The following is a 22,740-nucleotide window of genomic DNA, read 5'->3' as shown; positions in this document are numbered from 1 at the left end:
ATGTATAGTGGGATTCTCCCAATTCCTTTTGGTATTCCAACCCCCCTTGCTATCCAAAATGACCAGCAAGTCTTCAATCTGATTTGCCCCTTAATTCGGGCAGTCAATTGACTTGCACCTGCTTTCATTGATTTGTTGGTCCCTCCATCTGAATTTGATCGAAAACAACTTCACTTCTATTGAATCCAAGTCTTGGAGCTTCCAATTTCTAGCACGCTTCCCGAGACTGTTGCTAAACCCTAATTTCTGTTGCAGATTAGGGTTTACAGCAGAGAAATCTGGAATTCCTCGACCTCTAGTGATCTCAATGCTGTAATCTTCGGAGCAAGACTATAGAAAGGCTAGGAGATGAGAGAGAATGCTGAGGAGAGAGAAAATTCAGACTTCCTCGCGAAGAATTGAAGAAAATTTGTCATTTACTGTTGGTACCCTATCTCAACAGCTTGTAGATGCAAAGAACTGAAAAAAATCAATCATTTATTGCTGTTTTCTTGTCTCAATAGCCTGTAGATGATGTCACATGTTGTTGATTGATCTTCTCCTACCCCTGGTTGCCTTAGAAGGTCCTTCAATGGTTGCAAATTAGACCAGTAGTATCTCTCCCCCTCTCTTGCAGGTTGAATATACTAAAATGCCTCTCTCCAGTCTCTAAAGATGTTTTTCAGTCTTGTATGGGCATATATGACAAGTGGCAACCTTCCCAAATGGTTTTTCTAGCATTATTCATAATTAAATATTAGTTTTCAGTCTTTAAATACTGAAAATTAATCTTATAATTATTTTGATGCCTTGAAAAATAATCTGATTGGCCAATAATTAAATTGGCTAGGCAACTTGCATTCCCGAGTGTCGCTGTATCATCTTTGACCATTAGATTGACGTTAAGTACCATTAAATGCAACTTCTCTAGTGTCACAAAAAACTGACACTTATGGCCAAATGAATGACCTAGGCCAACAATTGGCATCAGATACTACCAAGTATCCGTGTGGCATAACTTATAGCAACTTTTGCCTTTGACATTCCATGGTTTCCTTGGGTTTCGGACTCGTAACTTTACTCTAATCTCGATTACATCTTATATGTGCAATATTCACTTAATCGTGTGATTAAAAATTGATTCATATGTTAAGTGAGGTTTTAAAAATACATGTCCTCATGACACTGAAACTACTGAAAAATGATGAGATAACTTGAGAAATCGTTGGGGGAACGAGAGAGAATATTGTAGAGAGAAATTTCAGAGTTTCATCGTGAGAAACATTGAAAAGCTATTGTTGCCTTGCTCAAACAACCATGGTAGTTATCACCTTTAGCTTAGGACCACCAGAAAGATTGTTGCCCCTTCTTGTATGCTATTATTTGCAGTAGAAGGAGCTTGAGCTACTGTCACTTGCTCTTGGAGGGCTTGAAACTGCTATCACATGTTATAGGAGTGATCCTTGGTGGCTGCAAATCACATCAGGAGTCTCTCCTCGATCTCTAATAGCCTTTTTCTCTCTCACATTGGTTGGAATAGACTTTCACCAGCCTCAAAAACGTTTTTCTCACTTGCATGTGCAAGTTTTGCCAAGTGGCAGCCTTCTAATCCCATTTTTTAGCATTATCTATTTAATAAGTATTCTATGTTGAAAAAAATAATTTTAACTAGTCAATAATTAAATTGGCTAGGCCAATTGTCTTCCATGTATCTTTGAGCAATTATTGACCCTTAGATTGGTATTAATTAATTAATTAATGCCTAGTCTCTAATGTCACCATTGACATTAGTAGTCAATAATGTCACCATTGACATTAGTAGTCAATAAATTGGTCTAGGCCCAAATCTGACATCTGTTACCACCTCTACCTATTAGACATAACTTATTACAACTTTTTCTTTTGTCACCCATTGTATCCTCAAGGTCCTTGGTCTATTACCATGAAATAACTACCATGTGCATCACATGTACTAACAACCTTGCACATTTGATTAATAGCTTAATCAAATGCTATTGGCAATATTTAAGCATCTCAAAATTTCATGTCCTCGTGACCACCACTCTTGATAGGCGTTCTGTATTAGGATTGTTCTTGTGCCATTGTTCCTTTAGGTAACAGGTTGTCTAGGAACAAGTAAGCTAGAAATAGAACATTTTTACATTCTCCAAACTCGTGTTTTGTCACTTTTGACTCCTCTTTTCTCTTTGTTTGATGTAGTTTTTTCACATTCATACACAGTCTCTCAATGTGAAATAATGCAATGATCATTTTTTCTTTACTAATGTATTATTGCCTCTTACTTCATCCTTTTGAAGTGTCTTTGTACACTTGTTAATTATTTATTATAAAATATTGAGAAAATTTTAAAACCTATTCTTAATACCCCATTTTTTCCCTAGGCTCCTAATGGAATCTCCTTGCTTCTATGCCATTTCCTATTCTTGTTCCATGTTTACCTTTTTCATTCGTGATATCTATGTTAATGGTGTTTTGATAGAGTGTATTTGAATGGCTTGTTAGAGAGAGAATATATACTCTAAATACAAAAAACACAAAACATGGTTAGAGAGAGAATAAATGCTCTAAATATAGAAAACACAAAACCAATTGTACGACAAAACACGGAGTGATAAACACAGAACATAGTTAGGGTTAGGGCTATGGTAACTCAAGAGATAGTGAACACAATGAATAATAAAGTGAACAAATATTGAATATATAGTGCTCATGTATTAAACATACTATGCAATGAACTCTGAACCTCGAACTCTTGCATCTCTTGGATCAAGGTAGAGGTTATAAGCTGTAAAGTGTGTCGTACATTGTATGGATCTTGAATCCTAGCAAAGGCAGACTATATGCGACAGCTCTAGGGTACTAGGCGATAGCTACAAACATGTGGCGAAGGTTAAAATTAGGCGCCAGATAGTAGTCACAAGTGATGCAGCAATGGAAGTATAGACAAGTGTTGAAATAAATTGCTGAACACAAGACAAAATAGAAAGGAAACAAAAGAACACTCCAAAAGAAGAGAATTCAGAGATGTGCTCGGGATATGGAATCCATATACCCAACATGAGAATGGCGCGTATAACAATGAGTCATTGGTTGCGTGGGCACTGGCACTGGCTCCTCTCTCCAATAGGAAAACCACCTAAAGAATGATGATGTCTAAATGAGAGGAGGAGGAGCCACTGAATAAATGGGCCTAAAATATGCAAAATATGGCAGCTGGTTGGCCAGCAATAAATGCCTAAATAATCACTAATATGACCACTATAAAATGCCTAAATTACCCAATAATATTAAGCATAGCCCAGACTCACACATGAGCTGACTAGATTGCTAACAAGATCTCCCGCCCAGTCAGAATTAATAGTCAGAACCAGTATATCCTTGCAAACATAAACCATGACCATAAGTTAGTCCATAGTTATAGGTACACCTTAAATATCTCAACACATGAAGACAAGCAATCCAACGAGACATTCTAGGTGCATGAAAATGTTGGCTAAGCAAACTAACTAAGAATGCAAGATCTGGCCTAGTATGAATCAACCGGAGTGATTTTCCTACAATAGAACGATATGTATGAGCATCAAAAGGTTGACCTGAGGTATTCTTGTGTAGATCTGGCCTAGTATGAATCAACCGGAGTGATTTCCCTACAATAGAATGATATATATGAGCATCAAAAAGTTGACCTGAGGTATCCTTGTGTAGATGGACTATAGATGGACAGTGGGATCTAGAGACGTAGCCATGGGCCATGTTTTATGAGTGCAAAATTGTTTCACCAGTTGTAGGGCGTATTTCTACTATGACAGAAAGATACTACCCTCGGATCTAACAATCTCCATCCCCAAGATATAAGACAATAGTCCTAAGTTTGACATCTTGAATATAGAGCAAAGCTATGCCTTAATTTCTGCGATGTCTCATAATTTGAGCCAGTGAGTAATATATCATTGACGTACAGAAGAATTTAGCTAACCCTTGCACTAGTGATGTGCGCGAATAGATTTGGATCATAGGGAGTAGAATGGTATCTATGAGTCCGTAAGAACTCATCAGAGGAGGAGAAGCCGGGAGGTTGCTCCACATAGACTTCCTCCTCCAAAAAACCATTCAGAAAGGCACTTTTGACGTCCATCTGATAGATCGGCCAACCATGGTGAGCGGTGAGCACAAGGAACAAATGAAATGATGTCAATTGAGCGGTAGATGCGAAGGTTTCCTCATAGTCAATGCTGTGCGTTTGCCTAAAACCTTGCACTATAAGGCGAGCCTTGTATTTGTCTAAAATACCAACAGCCTTTAGCTTGGTTCTAAAAATCCACTTCATCTGGATGGCTGGCATAGAGGGTCCTAGAGAGCCTCCTATCGACTGTCCTACTTAGAATGTGCAATGTAACAAGCTATAAGCAGTGATGCAAATGAAGCCTGGGGGGTGAGCCGAGCAGACCTTCTAGGGCCCTCCGGAGTGTAATTTGATGGAAGGATCCCTGAATCTTGCATGGTCTAGTAGTATCAACAAGATAACGGATCTTGCGGAGGAGGCTTGGGAGTTGAAGTATTTGCAGGAAGGTCGGGAGTGGGCAATAGACCCAGCTCAGTAGGCATGATCTCAAATGATGTGAGTGGAGGTGAGGATGAAGAGTCCGGTGTAGAAGATTGTACGATGTCCTTCTCATCAAAGACGACATCCCTCCTAACGATCACCTTGTTCGTTCTAGGATCGAATAAACAATAGGCTTTTGCTTTAGAAGAATAGCCCACAAAGATCAAGAGATTAGCTCGAGGGGTGAGCTTTCCTATCTTGTCATTAGGAGTGTGTGTATAAGCACGGAGTCTTTTCAAGGACCACCGCAGTTGGACATCGGTTGAGGATGTACATTGAAGTGTTAACAGCCTTGACCCAAAGACACTCAGGGAGCTCTCTGTTGCGAACAATATAGAGCGTGCCATATTTAGGACTGTCCAATTCCTATGCTCTACGACTTCATTCTGTGCGAGGGAGTTGGTAGAGGTGAACTGTTGTGCAATGCCTTGCGGTTGTAGAAACTCAGAGAATCGTGGGATATAAACTTGGCACCAGAATCACACCTCATAGTATCCACACAATGATGATGAGGCTGGTTATGAATCAATAGCACCCAAGCACTAAAATAAGTGAAGGTATCAGATTTGTGCTTTAGGAAGTACATCCACATGTATTTAGAGAAATCATTCACTATCAACAAGAAATACAATGCGCCATTCAAGACACTAGTGGATGTGGGACCACAAAGATCTACATGAATGAGCTTCAGGGGTTCTGTAGCACGAGTGATAGACTATTAAGGAAAGGATGTATGATGTTGCTTATCTAGTTGACAAGCTTTACAGATCTCTCGAGATAGTTTTAGGCATGGAAGGCCCTTAGCCATCCCCTAACGTGACAGCTCATAAAGAGAGTTATAGCCCAAATCTTCGAAGCGAAAATGCCAAAGATGCTTAGAGTCCATGGGCTTTTGGGTAGTGGCCAAAGTTTGGAAGCGATGGGACTCTGAATCATCGGTAGTTGGCTTGGGAAAAGACGTCTTTTTACAAAGATGATAGGAGTGCAACAAGGGCGAAGCCAGCATGCCTCATCAAATTTGACCAAGTGGTGTAGTTCTGACAGAAGAGAAGAAGTAGAAGCCTCAAAAACATAATGATAAGTTAAGGACATAAAAGCAGTGACTTACAATTAGAGGGGAAAACTTATTGAGTAGTCCCAGGAGGTAACTTCAAGTCCTTCACACCATATACTTGTTGAACTGATGCAACAAGACCACCATCTCAAGCCTCCCGAAACCCAAGTGCTCTACCCTTCCAATGATTTTGTGGTACACCACGACGACGAACTCAATGAGGCCCTATTGTTGAAGGTTGCATGTAGACCCATGAATCCTCCTTGAACAATGCTCCGTCCCATTTGCCATGTTCATCCTTTGTGTTATGTACATAGACAACAGATATGGAATCACAGGGTCGCCTTTATTGACATGTAGATGCCATTGGAATGGTAATGAAAGTAAGGAGGATTGTGTGGCTATGGTTGTGTGACCACAGAGAGATGAGAATTTTTGTGGAATGGAAGAAATAAAATTATCATGGAAGAAAGAACCTGTTGAAGCGAGTCTTGTGATTAAATGCATGCTTGGCGGTTGAGGAGCTAGAATCATGAGGTGTTTGGAAAGATGGATAGATGGGATAAGATGATGGTGGGGTGATGGATAAGAAGGGGGAGGGGGTAGTGATGGATAGGCAAAAATAGACTGTTGATGTCCAACGAGTGCCAATTGTTGCAGAGGTACCAAAACGGACATAGGTCCATATGATACCATAGGTATAGGTGGAGGCATTGGGACATGATAGCCCTGTCCAAATATCGACAGGGACACAACAGAATGACCGGATAGTCTACTAGGTAATGCCATAGAGGCAAACTTCGATACCAAATGATCCACACTCGAGTATGTTTGGAATACACTCCTAGAGGGATAACCCGAAATTGTGTGTGTGGAAGGTCGAGCCTCCGTCATAGGCACACCACCCAGAAATGGGTATGTAGAGGTCTAAAGGATGTGCCTACATATGCAAAACCCCTCGGCGTGGTGTGGAAGCGGAAAGGAAGGTGTAGTGGAAGATGAGGGAGGGATGGGTGTAGTGGAAGATGAGGGAGGGATGGGTGCAAGCCCAAGTGGATTTGTGACGGATGTTGTTGTGGAAATCATGGTTTGTCCATTAAATGCATTAGATGAAGATGCATCTACTCCTAATTGACCATGAGAAAGAAAATCATTTGAAGGAAAAGGAAGGGATGAAATACTTACAAGTTCTTCTTTTAGCTTCTTACCTAGTTTTGAGTTCATAAAGAAATACTTGTCTTTCTCATAATTCACAAACCAAAGTCTGTTTTGAAGAGTTCCTTCTTGACAAGCATCCCAATCCAATAAAAAATACAGAATCAATTGCCATAAAATTTGAAATAATAGGGTTCGTACTTACATTGGAGAAAAAAATTAGTGTGGAAGTGATGTGTAATCCAAGCTAGGTTCCACTTGCGAATGGCTAGTCCATAGTGGAGATTTCGAAGGTCCTACAAGATCATTCGTTCTGTGCACCAAATCTAAAGGAGAAAACTCAAGCTCAACTTCAACCTCCTGCTGAGCCCTATGCATAAGGATGAGATCATACTCAATGGCGGAAATTTGATATGTTTTGTGGACTCCACGGTAGTCGGATGGTTCTTTGCCCATGGTAGATTAGGGAGTAGCAAGCTGAGAGGCCCACTCTTGATCGTTGTTGTCCATGGTTGGCTGTGGAGACTGGAGCCGTGTTGTGAATGTGTTTGAAGTCATCTGACTCGTCTGTTGTTTCTGCTTTTGTGAATGAGCTTTCCGGACTGATAAACAGAACAGAGTTAGGGTTAGGGTAACTCAGAGACAATGAGCACAATGAATAATAAAGTGAATGAATATTGAATATAGAGTGATCATGCAGCAAACACACTATGCAGTGAATACTGAACCTTGAACTCTCGTATCTTTGGGATCAAGGTGGAGGTTTTGAGCTGTAGAGTATGTCGTACTCTGAACAGATCGTGAATCGCAGCAAAGGCAGATTGTAGGCTGCAGCTCCAGGGTATTAGGCAATAGTTGCATATAGGTAACGAAGGCTGGATTAGGTGCGACATGGTAGTAAATAGCTGGGGGAAGGTTTTACCGTGATATTCTCCACAAAGGGGGTGTGGGTAGTAGAGATACGGCTCCTGAGACCTGCAAAAAAGAGATTAAGGGAGAGTGGTGGGCTGCATGCCTAATTATAAAAAGTTTGGGACACCCAAATTAGGGTTTTGCATGTGGGACATAGTAACTCTCTAGGATCGTGGAGAGGTTCGTTCAATATCTCAAAATTATCTAGTCTCACGAAGATTACAATAAGAATGAGGGGGACTTTTTTTTCCACTCCACCCGCTAATCTCTGTTTCTTTTTAAAATAAGAAGGTTTCTTTATTATTTAAACATGTTTTGGAGCTATTTAAGGCAAGCTAATGCATTTTTAGCTCAACAACAATGAAAAGTGCTTTATTTAATAAGATGCCGTAGATCACTCTAGGAGCTGCCTTGATATCATGATACAAAGCCGCTTGAAACCTTAGGTATCTAATAGTTTTGGTTTGTTTTTTACCCTTGTGAAATCCAAGTGAGCTCTCAAATCCATTTTGGGATTCCCAACCGTGGGAAAACCAAGTTTCTTACACCCATTGATCCTCATATTTGTTGTTGTGCAAAGCACCTCAAGGGCAAGCCAAAATCCTCTCCCAATATCATGATTAAAACAATTTACATTTATACTCTAAATTTAGAAGTCAGAGGGGCTATGCCACATACAAAACAAGAAGTTTCAAATCATCTATGCACAAAATTGAAAGAAAACCCACACTCTCAAGCAATACAAAAACAACACCCTCAAGCAATTCAAAAATAACGTTTTATGACTGCCCTTAATGTCTTTGTGTGCTGTTTACAAAGCTTTTAAAAACCTTAAAGCCTATGTTTGACAATGAGACATTAGTCTTCTTCCAATCTCTATACTCTCTTCTCTTGTATGCATGTGCATTAACAATGCATCCACTAGCAAGATTGGGGTTCTTGCGACATGGTGCACTCAATGAGTCCCCTTTTTGTTCCCAAAAAAGAAAATCCTATAAAATAAATCCTAGCTGAAAAGAAAAGGTAAATTTACATGGCAAAAACCATATATAATAAAAGAAGTGGGAGGAGAGGAAAGACGTTTTTTTTTTTGAGCCAATGTGGGCCTCGAAGTGGGGGGGGAGGGGAGGGGGGTGGGTTTTATGGGTCTCATGGCTCCCAAACCTTTGGAGTAGTGGAAGCACGATAGCCAATCTAGTGTTGAGGAATTCATCCAAAAAGTCACAATTGACCTCGTCAATAAACTTTCTAAAAGTTCAAGAGCACTATAGCCTAACCTCCCTATTGGGTTTACCCTAATCCTTTTGTTGGTACTAATTGTTGGAGATCAATGCTCCACCCCTCATGTTACTATGTTGGTAATTGTGGATTGAGGACTCTTATCTTTATGAGCCCCTGATATGAGGAGAGGACATTTAATGAGCAGCACAATCACATAGTAGGTCCGAGTTTCAACACAGGATGGTGGCTGAGTGTGGCTAGATAGCTAAAGGCAACTCATCGAGGGGGTCGCGCATTGCTAGCTTGTTTATATGCATGTGTAGAGCCATTACTATACTAGGTCCTTATTTGGAGGTCATGTTGTAGCGTAGTTTTCCCACTAGACTTCTTGGGGGCATGTGCGGAGGGGGGTAGAGCCTCTCTCTGCAAGGGTCTCGAGAAAAAAAGGGGGTGGGGGGCAGTCACCCTACCCCGAAGGGCCATTATGTTAATTACCATGCATAATTCATGGACTTATTGAAGATACATTTGGTGGTCGGTTTTGCTCACATGGTCAAAAGAGCATGCATGCAATGCTCTATTTAGCATATCAATTTGCGGCTCATTTTAGTTGCTGCAACCATGCCCTTGTGTATACAAAGCCTTTGCTCTCGTGTGTTTTCTATATGTCATCAATGCTTTCTAATAGAAGCACATGGTTGGGAAGCATCAACTATCTATTATACTCATCTATAATAATCAAAGTTCTTGATTCTCCATATTCTCTCTTTGTCACATGCTTACAAATTTCCTGTACTTTGTTGCATTGTATTTTCTTACACTTTTGTCACGTCAAAGAAGGTGAAGGTGTCCAAGTTGCTCCATTTCTTTGATGGTAGGTAAAGCCCTTTTGTGTGTCTTGAAATATATTTGGGGATATTTGAGCCTATTCATGCTGATAATCTTTGCAATGACATTCCCCCCCACTTGAATACCCTATCCGGAGGTACACTAGCATTTTCTTGTATTGAAAACTCTAATTAAAAGCTGCTAGAGGAGAGATGCATTTATCTCCTCTAGAATAAAGCTTTGGAAAATCATTTGTCCTATTTTGGAAAGCCTGCAAAAACACATGCTTAGTAAAAGGCAAATGTAGGGAGCTAACCATCTTCGATGTACTAGAGAGGGGATGCACCCCCTAGACCTCCTATATACGTCATTCTCATGTTGAGAGCAGCTACTACTTGAAGAGGTGTTGGGAGAAGTTGGCAGTCAGACCTATCAACTCCTCCTTAGGGTAGGTCCACTTTTTCTTGTGGTCCTAAGATTGCAGAAGGGACAAGATGCCAATGAGCATGAAAAAGTTCTCTTACACATTATGTCCTCCTCGTGAGCCAAAATTTTGCTAAGGCTTGTAAGAATTAAATTCAGTCTCCTATCTTTATTAGCAAGGGCTAATCTAGCATGAAGATCTTGCATTGGAAGTGTATACTCCCTTGGAGTGACATGAATCAGCCACTAGGTGGAGGCTTGATCCCATACAGTGTCATTTCCTACTCTAAGCACCAGTGCGTAGCTTTCAAAGGGCTTGTGGCACATCCTACTCCTCATTATTCACTTGCACCACCATGTTGATGATCCTTGCTAGGTGTATATATATATGTTTGCCTATTGTGGAGTAGGAACTAGGATTGAGTCTTGTCTCTAAGATTCGATAGAATAGGCTAGGACTAGGACTGAGTCCTCTCACTGAGATCTGACAGGATAGGCTATCCAAGTGTGTGGCTAGAGCATCTAAGGCAAGGATATTGGATATGATTTGAGAGGATGATACTTACAAAGTGGCATCCTTTCCTTGCTTGTGAGCAACCCCAACCCCCCACATTGAACGGATCAGGATGCACCAAAATGATACCATCCAACTACTTATAAACCACCAAGAGACAAATGTTCCTATTTCTACAATTTCATTGAACTGTACACCTTGTCTGTGCCGATCCTCAAGAGCCTTTCGGTGGTTAAGTTTTGTCCAACAATCCAAAACTTCTCCCAAGGAACTGTTTTGTTATGACTCAGTTTGAAGACTCGTTAAAGGAGACCATTACAAGCTAGACAAGCAGCACATGCTGTCGTGGCTTAGCATGTGCTTTCATGGATATAGCCAGCTGGGCCCAAGGCAACCCATAACTCTGCAAGAGGCATGGACTCCGTTTGGGCCAATCATAGGAAATAGATGTGACCCTTTGAACCAGCAGTCAAGCACCATTGTGGAGCACAACCACCCATCCTTTTCCTCATCTTCGACCATGTTGAAGAAGAACGTATTGAACTCATCCATCTCATCCTCACGAGTATTTGCTTGGCGCCCTACAATGTTAGTTTTCTTCACTATGTGGAGTGCATGGGCCCAGAACCTGACACTTTAGTTAACTCTAGTTGGGCAGATTTGTGTTCTCTTGTTTTATAAGCCAGCCTCATTGGCAAGTACTTCCACAAGGTGTTTTTATATAATGATTGTACCCTATCGGTGACCATGGTGAGACCAAGAGAGTGTACATTGATAATTGTGATTCTTGTTCTCAAAGATCACAACATGTTGTGAGCATGCTTGATATTGGGATTTCTTGCACAGGGATCCTCAACATTTTGCAGAGGCAGAGATTTATGTGAACCCTATGTTTGGTCATCAATGATGATGACCCTTTCCAAACATGGACTCTGAACACACATTCTTTGAAGGCCTGGCTATACACTGAGCCATGTGCCACCTTACCTCTGCAACGATCTGTTGGATTGAGGTCAATCAGATAAAGTGCATGTAGGTAAATGCCAAATCCCTACAGAGAAAAACTTTAAGTAAAGGGAAAAATGGATGACCTTTATGGAATTACATGTGCTTGATTTACTTTGCTTGGTTTATATACAATATCACATTTTCCTTTTGGTAATAGTCTATGGGAAACCCCTTGATTTATATACAATATCACATTTCCTTTTGGTAATAGTCTATGGGAACCCTCAGAAGAGATGAAAACCTACAACTTTATCACTTATAATCTGTAAAAATCTTTACCACAAACAAGTTATAAGCATTTCAAAAATACACCTAGTTAAAAAAGCATGTCAAACACAATTGATTGAAATCTAAAACAGTGATGATGAGAGAACCTAAAAAAATCCTGGAATCCTGAAAAAAAAAGAGCCAAATATCTTTCTGGAAATTAAAAATCATCTAAGCATGCATACTATCGGCCAAACACCCAAAATTATTTGTGAATGGGCACTCTGGTCATCCGAGTTGAAGAAAAGGAGAGAATATTCACAAAAAATTCTCGAGTTGGTAAGTCCAAAGAAGAGTTTGCACTATTTCCATGCAGGAAGAACACCTAGAACAATTGGATGTGATCCCCCTGTATCCCACCTCAAGGACTCTATTTCAAAAGCAGCTTATCTAATCATTTTCAAGTTCAATTTCTAGAGGCTACCATTTTGGCTGCCTTAGGCATCCTGCAGAGCTAATTAGCATGCTTCAAAATCCAAGGTCTCAGAATGATTAAATTATAAACATCAGCTGTTGATATATTGCTTAAATGCATTGTAGCAAATGACATCAGCCTCATTTCTAATAAGAATCCCATCTTGCTGTCTATCTTCAAGAGGGTCAATGTGCAGAAACAAAATCTTTTGATAAGAAAGCTGCCATTCCCTAAGGACTCAATCCAATGTTAACACACAAGGGGGATATTATGAAAGTCCAATGTGGGACTTGCAGCAAGAAAGGACTCCCTGAACTTCAGATTTCCAAACTTCTTCAAAGAACATGATAGTGTATGTTACCAATAAATGAACAGTCGTGTGCTGCAGCTTCTAGACCTGGCCAATACCATTAGTGGTTTAAAGAAGATGACATTAACTCTTACCATTGAATATCAACAAACCAAGGCATGTAAATTGTGCTGTTTCTACTGTGCGTAAAACTTGCTTTCTGGTGTTTGCAGGTTACGCTTTTGTTTTGTTATCTTGTCAACAGGTACTTTACATGTAAAAGACGATAGAATTCTAATGTTGAAATATAATCAGAATATGGCTGTCTTGTGGCTTCGCACAGGCCATCAAAGCTCGTTATTGAAAGCTTCGATTCTGAATCAATCTTTCCATTATCAAGACTACCAATCCTTCAATTCTCTCCTCTGGGTCCTAATCCAGCTCGGCTATCAGAATGGCAAAGATTTCTGGGCTTTCTTGCAGCTAACCATAAGGTGAGGTGTGGTAAATATTATGACTGCCTTATTTGGCCATAAAGTAGTTTTAAAACCTTTCTAGTTGCTGTTACAGGTTGCAATTGTGAGGTGTGCTGGGTGGGAACTACTTATCAACCCACCTGTCGGTGGACTTGTGCATCCAAAGCAATCTGTATCAGTGAGCTACCGTCAACGAGGTCATGTGCAGCCATTATATCTCACTTCCCCATCAGTGCATTGTAGCCAAGATACTTCTAATGGTGAGTTGAGTTTGAGTTTTATTTGTAATATCAGATGATCACGATTTCTCTCATTCGTTATCTGACAGCTTTCAGAGAATTGTCAAATGCATCTACGTATTCAAGGGACTTGACAGTTTCGGTGCAAAAAGACAAGCCAAGTGAGGGGCAAACAAAATTTGCACAAACCCACCCAAGCTATCTTGAAACACTCGGGCAAAATCATGCATCCTGGATTTTTGGTGCACTGGCAGAGCTGATAGATAATGCACGGGACGCAGGGGCAACTAGGTATGCTTTAGCAAGTCTTATTTGAAAGAAATAAGATATTGCAGGTTTTTTGTTGACAACAAATGTTACGCATGATATCCCATCCATATTTACTGAATTGCATAATATGGTGTCTCTTTTTATTTTCTCTAACTATGCATCTTATAATGGTTGATTTTGGCTCACATTTTTGAGGGTTTTTCAAATTTGTACAGGCTTGACATTATGGTTCAGGAAGAGTATTTTAGAGCAGTGAAATCCAAGATACCTGTTCTATCTGTGACTGACAATGGAACAGGTATGACTCACTCGGATATTTTGCGAATGGTTTCATTTGGACACAAAAAGCCAGAAAGTGATGATGAAGGGCTTATAGGTCGATTTGGAGTGGGTTTCAAGGTGTGTAAAATTGTGTCTTACACACTTTGTATTGTGTGTAGGATTGGTTTCCATAGCTCTATTAATCATTTATTTTCCTATATATATCATGGCTATTAAGACACATTTATAGAAAGGTAAATCTTCTTTTTATGAAAACCTTTCTCATCTTTCAACAGACAGGGGCAATGCGATTAGGGAAGGATGCAATTGTTTTTACTCAAAGCAAGCGGACAAGGTCTATTGCTTTTCTGTCACGATCTTTCAATGAGGGAAAGGAGGTAAAACCCTTAAATCTAGAAGGGACCATTGTGTTCACAATCTGCACTAAGTACTTCACCTCGCCAAGTGTCATGTATTTATGAAAAGAAAATTATGATAATTGCAGTCTGTATCCACTTAATGTTAGGTGTTCAAAGCTTAGTTGGCAAATTGTGGGAAAATTAGTAAACTGTTTTCAGATAAAGTGGAAGTGGGCAAAAAGAGCATCAACAGTGCAATTAACTGCAGAAAACTTCAAAAGTGACCCTCCCTCAGCGGCCTTTGCATGTTTCTTACTCTTTTGTGTGTACAGGAATTGGAAATTCCCATAATAACCTACCAGAAGGATGAAATGGTCTTCGACTTAAAATGTCATAGCGAAGAAGAAGCAGAAGCGAGGTTGAAGGTTATTGGAGATTACTCTCCTTTCAACATGTACAATATGTGCCTGAAATTTGCTGCTTTTGGTGATGAAGGCACAGGAACAACTGTGTGTATATATAATCTTGACCAGTGGGGTTCAGATTATAGTTTGCAGTGGGATTCCAAAGTGAAAGGAGAAGGTGGACATAAGTCTAGGTCTGACATCACAATACGCTCCCGTCGTGTGCGCTCACGGCCAGCACAAATGACGAGAGAGGTAATGATTTTGTGGTTTCACTAACCCTATGAATCATGCCTAAATGTCTTCTGTGACTCTATTATCTAACTATATGAGACATTTGAAGGCTTTGACATCCCTTTTAAAGAAAACTTTTGTTTGAATTTAGCTCTACACTTGTATCATGCAATCCATGTAGTTATGAGCTCACCTGCTTATATACCTCTTCCATTTCTGCTTTAGTTCTTATTCATACCATTTGTGGTTACTTTTGTCAGCTAATCTTTCTGCTTGTTGATGCTTGAGTATATCTGATTTCTCTTTTAATTTGAAGGCACATGCATGATTTTTATAACCCTTATTTAAATATGACAAATGTTCTTCATTGCAGGTTCCTTTAGATTACTCGCTCCATGCTTATTTAGAAGTCATGTTTTTAGAGCCAAAAATGAAGATCTATGTGCAGGGTACACTGGTGAGAATTGGGTTCATGCACTTTGTAAACTGGTTCTAATCAGAGAGAATGCATTTATATATGCATGGATAGATTCATTGTTGCGTTTTCTTGTGGGGTCGTTTTTCTGTGTGAAAGTTCCATCTTATGCATTTATATAATGCATGGATAGATTCATTGTTGCGTTTTTTTGTGGGATCGTTTTTCTGTGTGAAAGTTCCATCTCATGATGCTATAGTGAATTTTAGGCTTGCAATAAATACATTTATGGTGGTATTCTTTCTGAAGGTCAAAACACGGCGGCTTCATAAATCTTTGAATAAAACGAGAGTTTATAAAGATGCACTACTTGGAAGAAGTGTTGAACTGACACTTGGACGTAGCCAAGCTGAAAGAGACCGCGGGAATTGTGGAATTTTTCTCTACTGGCATGGTCGATTGATTGAGGTATACATTTGACCAAAGTGGAATTGTCTTGTCAAAGTATGTGTAATTATTAACAACTTTGTCTAGAACATGAAATTGCCAAGTGCCTCGTTTGAAATTGCCACTAAAATGACAATTTTACCTGTGACCTGCAGTGTCATGCCTGACCTTCCCACCACAGATTTGCCCTACTGTCACCTTCATTTGTGCAGTCACCACTTCACCTGACCTGCACAGCCACCACAGATTCACAGATCCGCCCTGCTTTGCCACCGTCCCTGCCTGCCACCATCTTGCCCTCGTCAGCCCTCTCTCGACTGCCACGCCACATGCTACACATGGATGCATCTTTAGCTTCTTCATCCACCCTTGCAACCTTTGTCTAATTCCTCGCTCAAGCCGCAAAACCCCCCACCCCCCGGGCCCCGTTCACTGGAAAGGGCGGTAGTGTACAACCAAAATATTTAAATGCTTTCACCCAATTCACAGTCTCCCACTTTACCTGAACTTAAAGACACAGAATCAAGAAGACATATAGGAAGCTAGAATGCTCCTGTTGTGACATAGACACCCTGTTGGCCCCTAAGTTAGGCGCCCCTTGCGGTATTTCTTTATTTTTAAAAAGAGAGAAAGTACAATGAGCTGTCTTTCACCTATTCTGGGTGAAATTTGGCAGCATAACAGTACAATTACTGACCCAAAACAAGCTGACCAGGAGGGGAAACTCTGCCCAAGTCTGAAACTTCTGGTTGGAGTGCAGAATTCACCATTTCAGTCTGCTGTAATTACTGGTTCAGACCTGTTCTGAAACTTGTTTTCAACTCATACTGTTCCCTGTACTGTTCAGCCCACTGTAATTACTGGTTCAGACCTGTTCTGAAACCTGTTTTTAGCTCATATTGTTCCCTGTACTGTTCTGCATCATCTGTGCCAAGTGCCCCTTGACTCTGACATCAATTGGGCTCTGAAATAACCTCTGAACAGTCCAAAATCTGTACTGATTTAGTGCTGTTTCAGACACCTGCTTGGTGAGATTACCACCCTCACCTATTCCTGCTTGGGAACAACAAACAACTGCTCATGTTCCTTAAGAAAGGAGGCTCTTGCCTTATGCAAAGACAGCATATTCCCACACAACTGTACATAAATCAGAAGAAAGGCCCTTAATTCTGAAGCATAACCATACTGTTAGGGAGAAAGAGAGAGAGAGAGTAGGGAGCAAGCTCAAGCCTCTGTGCATCATGGACAAGGTAGGTAAGCTCTCAAATCTTCTCCATCAGCAACTGTTCCTCCATCCTCTTCAAATGAGCCCCCAAAGACCCAAAAAACTGCACGCCAGCACCTCTTTAAAGAGGTAAGTGCACAAATTTGTGCCAAATGGCAGCACTGGAAGGTATTTCCCGTTCTAGCCTTCCGGTCTAAAATTCTCCATTCTCGGCGCAAAATTTGACCTCGGCACAGACCAGAGGATTAATCCTCGTGCAAAAACAAAGATAATGACGCGAACAGATTCTGGGGTCCAAATATAGTAACTTTCTAAATTTTAGGAGTTGCTTCCATTGGATCCCCACTAGTCTTCTGACCATCTTTGCAGACTATGGCTACATCCAAATTTGCAATGTAGCTCAACTAAAAGTGAATTTCCACTGATAACCCCGCATGGACTAATCTCTTGAAGATTTGTCCATCATCACTTTGAACTAGGCTCTTCCAGGCTAGTTCTTCAACACACTTTTCCATATACACTTTCACAAGTCTCTTCCAGGCTTGCCAATCTACAGTGCCATCAGTCTCTTCCAGACTTATACTGGACCTTAACTGTCCAGTCTTGACTCACTAGATATTCCTGTCCGTTTCACATTCTGGCCATGCAACTCAGGCGTTTAGATTTCAAGAGGGATTCTTCCAAAAAGAAAAACCAAATAAAGTATGTAATAAAGAAATCAACAAAAAAGGTAATAGTTGTCACAGTCTTGTGACATACCTCTCTCTCGAAATCGCAAACGTTCTCGTTTGCATGAATGTCATGCATGCTTCCAGCTAACCCAGTGAACTTACACTTGGCAGCACATGTACAACACATACATGCTATCAGTCAACATTGTGAATTGAACACACTGTTAACACATGTATGTTCTAACTGTGAAACATGGCAGACTATCATCATGTGACTCCACATCACTGTTTCCAGATATAGTGGCCGGTACACCACAATGATATCCCCATAGTGGCAGATTCTCATTTGATGACTCCACATCACCCTGACTAGAGATCTAGTGGCCGGTATATCAAAATGATATCCCCACTTAGTCAATTCACAAAATACATGCCAAATCGAGTAACCATTGTTACAACATGTATTCAATTCAATAGAAGTAAAAACTGTATTTTTGCAAGCAATACTTACTTCTTTAGCACTGAGAAAACCATATGGACATAATAAGTGTTAACCTGTACAAAATCTGTTTCTGTACATAATTTCTTTCTTAAGCAATTGTCACTTTGACAATCTATTTCAGCTTAGAGATACAAGGGGTCAAGGTAGGTTGCAAGCGAAATGCTTCAAGGTAAAGTTTCAACACATTAGGTGACTCTGCAAGTTCACCTTCGTCCATCCACTTAGCATCTATAGCTGGATAGTTCTTGAACTTAACTAAATACCTTCTAACAACCTTGCCTTTCACTTTCCTTTCCTTGTGTGCCAGTACCTTGAAACTTTACCCACATCACCCACATAGGGTCTACCTAATGTGTTGGCATATCTTCTGGCACATCACCCACATAGGGTCTAAGAAGACTGACATGGAAAGCATTATGAATCTTCCAATTGTCAGGCAATTTCAGCCTATAGCTGACATCACTAATCTTCTCTGTTACTTGAAAAGGCCCATAGTATCGCATACTAAGCTTAGTGAAAAGACTTTCCTTGCCTTTCCACTTCTTTAAGCGCGCCTTTTCAAACCGCAATAGTACCCAATCACCAAGTGAAAATATCAATTCACGACGGTGATGATCAACACCTTTCTTTTGCTTTGCCTGAGTCCTTTCAAGGGCATGCTTAACTTTCTGATACATTTCACCCATACTCTGCACATACTGATCTGCCTGAAAGATCTTATCCTTTGTATGCAAAATGGGAGGAACCTTTTTACCACCTTCAACAATTTCAAAAGGGGCTTTGCCTGTTGACGAATGCACAGTATTATTGTATGCATACTCGACCAAAGGCAAATACTGCTCCCACTTTGACTTGTGCTCTGACACATAGCACTTAAGCAGATCCAAGACAGTAGAATTTGCCTCTTCTGACTGTCCATCAGTCTGTGGATGAAATGACGATGAGAACTTAAGCGTTGTGCCCATGTTCTCAAATATGCCTCTCTAGAATAGACTTGTCATCCGTGGATCACGGTCACTGACAATAGACTGTGGCATACCATGGTACTTGAAGACATTGCACATAAACAAACGTGCCATCTGGTCTGGTTTTATCTTCTTCCTGACAGGAATGAAATGAGCTTGTTTACTAAACCTGCAAATAATAGTCCATATCCCATCATTTCCTGTCTGTGTCCTTGGAAGATCAAAGATAAAATCCATAGCTATGCTTTCCCATGGTTTATCTGGAATAGGCAATGGCTGTAAAAGCCCTAGTGCTTTTTGCCTGTCAAACTTGACCTTCTGGCAAATCAAACACTGCCGCACAAAAGCATTCACGTCTCTTCTCAAAGTAAGCCAATAAAAGAATGTCTCTACTGCTTTGACTGTTGCATTAATACCACAATGCCCTGCATACGGTGGAGAGTGACTCTCTGTCATAACTTTCCGTCTCAATGGCATAGTCACACACAGTCTACCATGCATCAACATGAAACCATCCTTGAGAAGATAATGCTCATGATGTTATCCATTGACAAGCTGATCAAAGATTCTTGCAAAATCTTCATCATCAGCATATTGTTCCTTCATATCATCAAGCTCATGATGATAAGGAATTGACACAGCTGAAATTTGTGGCTTCCTTGACAAAGCATCAGCCACAACATTCTTTTTGCCTTCCACATGCACAATCTGAAAATGGAACATTGACAAAAAGTTTGCCCAACGCGTAATGCTTTTCTGACAGCTTAGTCTGAGTTAAGAAATAACGCAATGTCTGATGATCTGTATGGACAACAAAATCTGCCCCAAGTAGGTAGTGTTTCCAACAAGAAAGCGCATGAATCACAGCCAGCAATTCTTTCTCATAGACCTGCATAGTCTTCTCTGGCCCTCGCAGGATTCTGCTTTCATAAGCCACTACCCGGCCATCTTGCATTAACACTGCACCAATGCTATTGCCACAGGCGTCACACTGGACAACAAATGACTTCCTAAGATCTAGCAGAATGATCACTGGACTAGAAGTCATCTTTTCTTTAAGAAGATTAAAAGCTAAAATCTCTTTCTGTGTCCACTGGAAAGAGACTCATTTTTTCTATAAAGCATGTAAAGGTGAAGCAATCTCTGCAAAATTGCGAATGAACCTCCTGTAGTAAGAACACAAACCCAAGAAGCTTCTAACATCATGGACAGTCTTCAAATGTGGCCATGTTCTAATTGCTTCAACCTTAGCAGGATCCATTCGGACACTATTCTTTGACACTATGTGCCACAGGAACTGGATTTTTTACAAGAAGAACTCACTCTTCTTGAGCAACCTATTACTGCAAAGCTCATCAAAGACTGCTTTCAAGTGTTCTCTATGCTCCTGTTCATTCTTTGAAAAGACAATCATGTCATCAAAGAATGTACCAACAAACTGCCTGTATGGACGAAAAATCCTGTCCATCATTCGATTAAACGTAGCAGGAGCATTAGTAAGTCCAAATGGCATTACCAAGAACTCATAGAGACCAAACGTGGTCCTAAATGCAGTCTTATGCACATCCTCTTGCTTAATCCTGATCTGATGGTATCCACTCTTCAAATCTATCCTACTGAAAATTGACACTCCTTCCAAACGGTCAAGGATGTCGTCAATTCTTGGAATGGAGAACCTGTTCTTGATGATACTCTTGTTCAACGCTCGATAATCTATGCACATGCGCCAAGAGCCATCCTTCTTCTGTACTAAGAGCACTGGTGAGCAAAAGGGAGATGAACTTGGCTGAATCAGCCCTTTTTCTAAGAGCTCATTCACCTGGCTCAATATCTCTTTCTGTTGGGCTGCACTAACCCTATACGGAGGTCTATTTGGTGGGCTACTACCTGGCACCAAATCTATCGCATGATCCTCAGACCTCTCTGGTGGCAACTGTGATGGTAATGAGTCAGAAAAACAATCACTGAACTGAGACAAGAAAGCAGACCTGTCTCTATCTAACATAGAGAAATTTGACTCATCATTATCCTTGACATCACGTGCAAAAATCAAGTACGCAGAAGATGATTCTTTATTACAGATGTAATGGCAGAAGCCGATACAACAGGTACAGACTCTCCTTTAAGCTTCACATCAAGCACATGAGTCTTTCCCCTATGTTCCAAAGTCAGTGTCTTGTTAAAGGCATCCAACACACAATGCTTTCTGAACATCCATGGCATTCCCAACAAGACATCACAGCCTTCAAGTGGCATGATATTAAATTCTTTTGCATCAACATAAGACTGTATATGAAGACGCAGCTTTCCAAGAATGGGTGTCACAGAATCTGGTTGACCAGGACATGCCAACCCTGCCTCTGTTGTGTAGCCCATCTCATGTGCTTTGATGCCCAAAGTAGAAGCCAACTCTGGTGAGATAAAGTTTGCCTTAGCTCCAGGATCAAAGAAAATAAGTACATGTTGATCCCTAACTTTACCCCAAGCTCTGCAAAGCTCATTAGCATCCGAATGTGGCTTGTCTCCCAGCATATCTGGCACTAAACCTGCTGAAGGTTTGGGCTTCTTTCCTTTCCTGTCCTCTTTATCATCATCAGCTGGTCTCTTATTCTTGTCCGGACAATTAGACGCAATATGACCAATCTGCTCACAGATAAAGCACTTCCTCTCAGCCATTAGAGCCTTTCTCTCTTCAAGAGACTTGCGCACAAAAGGTTTCTTCTGGTCCTTTGACTGCTGTCCAAAGAACTTGGCTGGCTTCTTCTTGAACTGCCAAGATTTACCTATGCTTTGAGAAATCTGGGAAACCTGTTTACGGAATGGCTTCTTTGCTGAAAATTTCTCAGTTTTGTCGTGTTTAATGCTGCCCCCAAAACCACTTGATTGTCCCAACAATAATGCATTTCCTGTAGTGGCATTCTCAATTAACTGAGTCAAAGTGGTGACCTTTGTCTTTGTACAATAATTCCGGAGTTCCTTGGGCAGCCTGCAGCAATATTTCTCTATCTGCTCAGTCAATGGCACAACCGTGTAAGAAATGACTGGAAGTAAAACCTCCCAAAACTTCTTGTTATAGTCTTCCAGATCCTTGCATTTAGATGCATCCAAATTGTGCCAAGCTGACATAACATTGATCTCAAATTCATTGGTCAACCAAGCAGAAGCAAATACTTACTTGAAGTAAGTCCAAGTGGCAGGAGCCTGTCCTTGCATCAACAGTGTACTCCACCGCTAACTAGCATTGTCCTTAAGAAAAGTGGCAGCTTTCCGGACCTTAGAAGGCTCTGTAAAGTTCCCTCTTGCAAATGCGGCATCAAATTGCTATAAGAAAGAAAGAGCCTTAGTCCTATCTTCAAATCCTCGAAAGATGTCAAACTGTACGGCTGCACTACCTTCCTTGTATGGCTTTGGCTTCTCATGAGCCATCAAAGGGTCCATAGGATATGCCTGTAACATAGGAACACTAACAGGTGGCATAGGAGTTGCCTGACCACTGACTACAGGGCTTGTAGACACAATACTTGCTTGCTGATTTTGATAACCAGCCATACCAAAAGTGCCCTGTGGCATGCCAAAACTGCCC

General features: G+C 40.7%; 1 protein-coding gene across 4 annotated transcripts in view; it reads left to right on the top strand.

Moving 5' to 3' along the window:
* Window positions 1–22,740, top strand: part of LOC148019033 (uncharacterized) — a 101,730-nt gene that overhangs the window by 55,501 nt on the left and 23,489 nt on the right. For 3 of the 4 annotated variants that reach the window (XM_087701579.1, XM_087701576.1, XM_087701578.1), the window contains 8 exons: window positions 13,033–13,183; window positions 13,260–13,425; window positions 13,494–13,695; window positions 13,890–14,073; window positions 14,232–14,333; window positions 14,627–14,953; window positions 15,306–15,389; window positions 15,657–15,815. In XM_087701579.1, coding sequence (XP_087557705.1) covers window positions 13,033–13,183; window positions 13,260–13,425; window positions 13,494–13,695; window positions 13,890–14,073; window positions 14,232–14,333; window positions 14,627–14,953; window positions 15,306–15,389; window positions 15,657–15,815 — 1,375 coding nt within the window. The remainder of the gene's footprint in view (window positions 1–13,032; window positions 13,184–13,259; window positions 13,426–13,493; window positions 13,696–13,889; window positions 14,074–14,231; window positions 14,334–14,626; window positions 14,954–15,305; window positions 15,390–15,656; window positions 15,816–22,740) is intronic. The other variant, XM_087701580.1, reaches the window with a different exon arrangement.

Source organism: Lygodium microphyllum, chromosome 20 (assembly GCF_053477565.2).
Source record: "Lygodium microphyllum isolate KBCC chromosome 20, Lygodium_microphyllum_v1.1.10, whole genome shotgun sequence".
In the NCBI taxonomy this organism is placed as follows: domain Eukaryota; kingdom Viridiplantae; phylum Streptophyta; class Polypodiopsida; order Schizaeales; family Lygodiaceae; genus Lygodium; species Lygodium microphyllum.
Note: the sequence above shows the minus strand (reverse complement) of the source record. Positions and strands in the feature narration are given on the sequence as shown.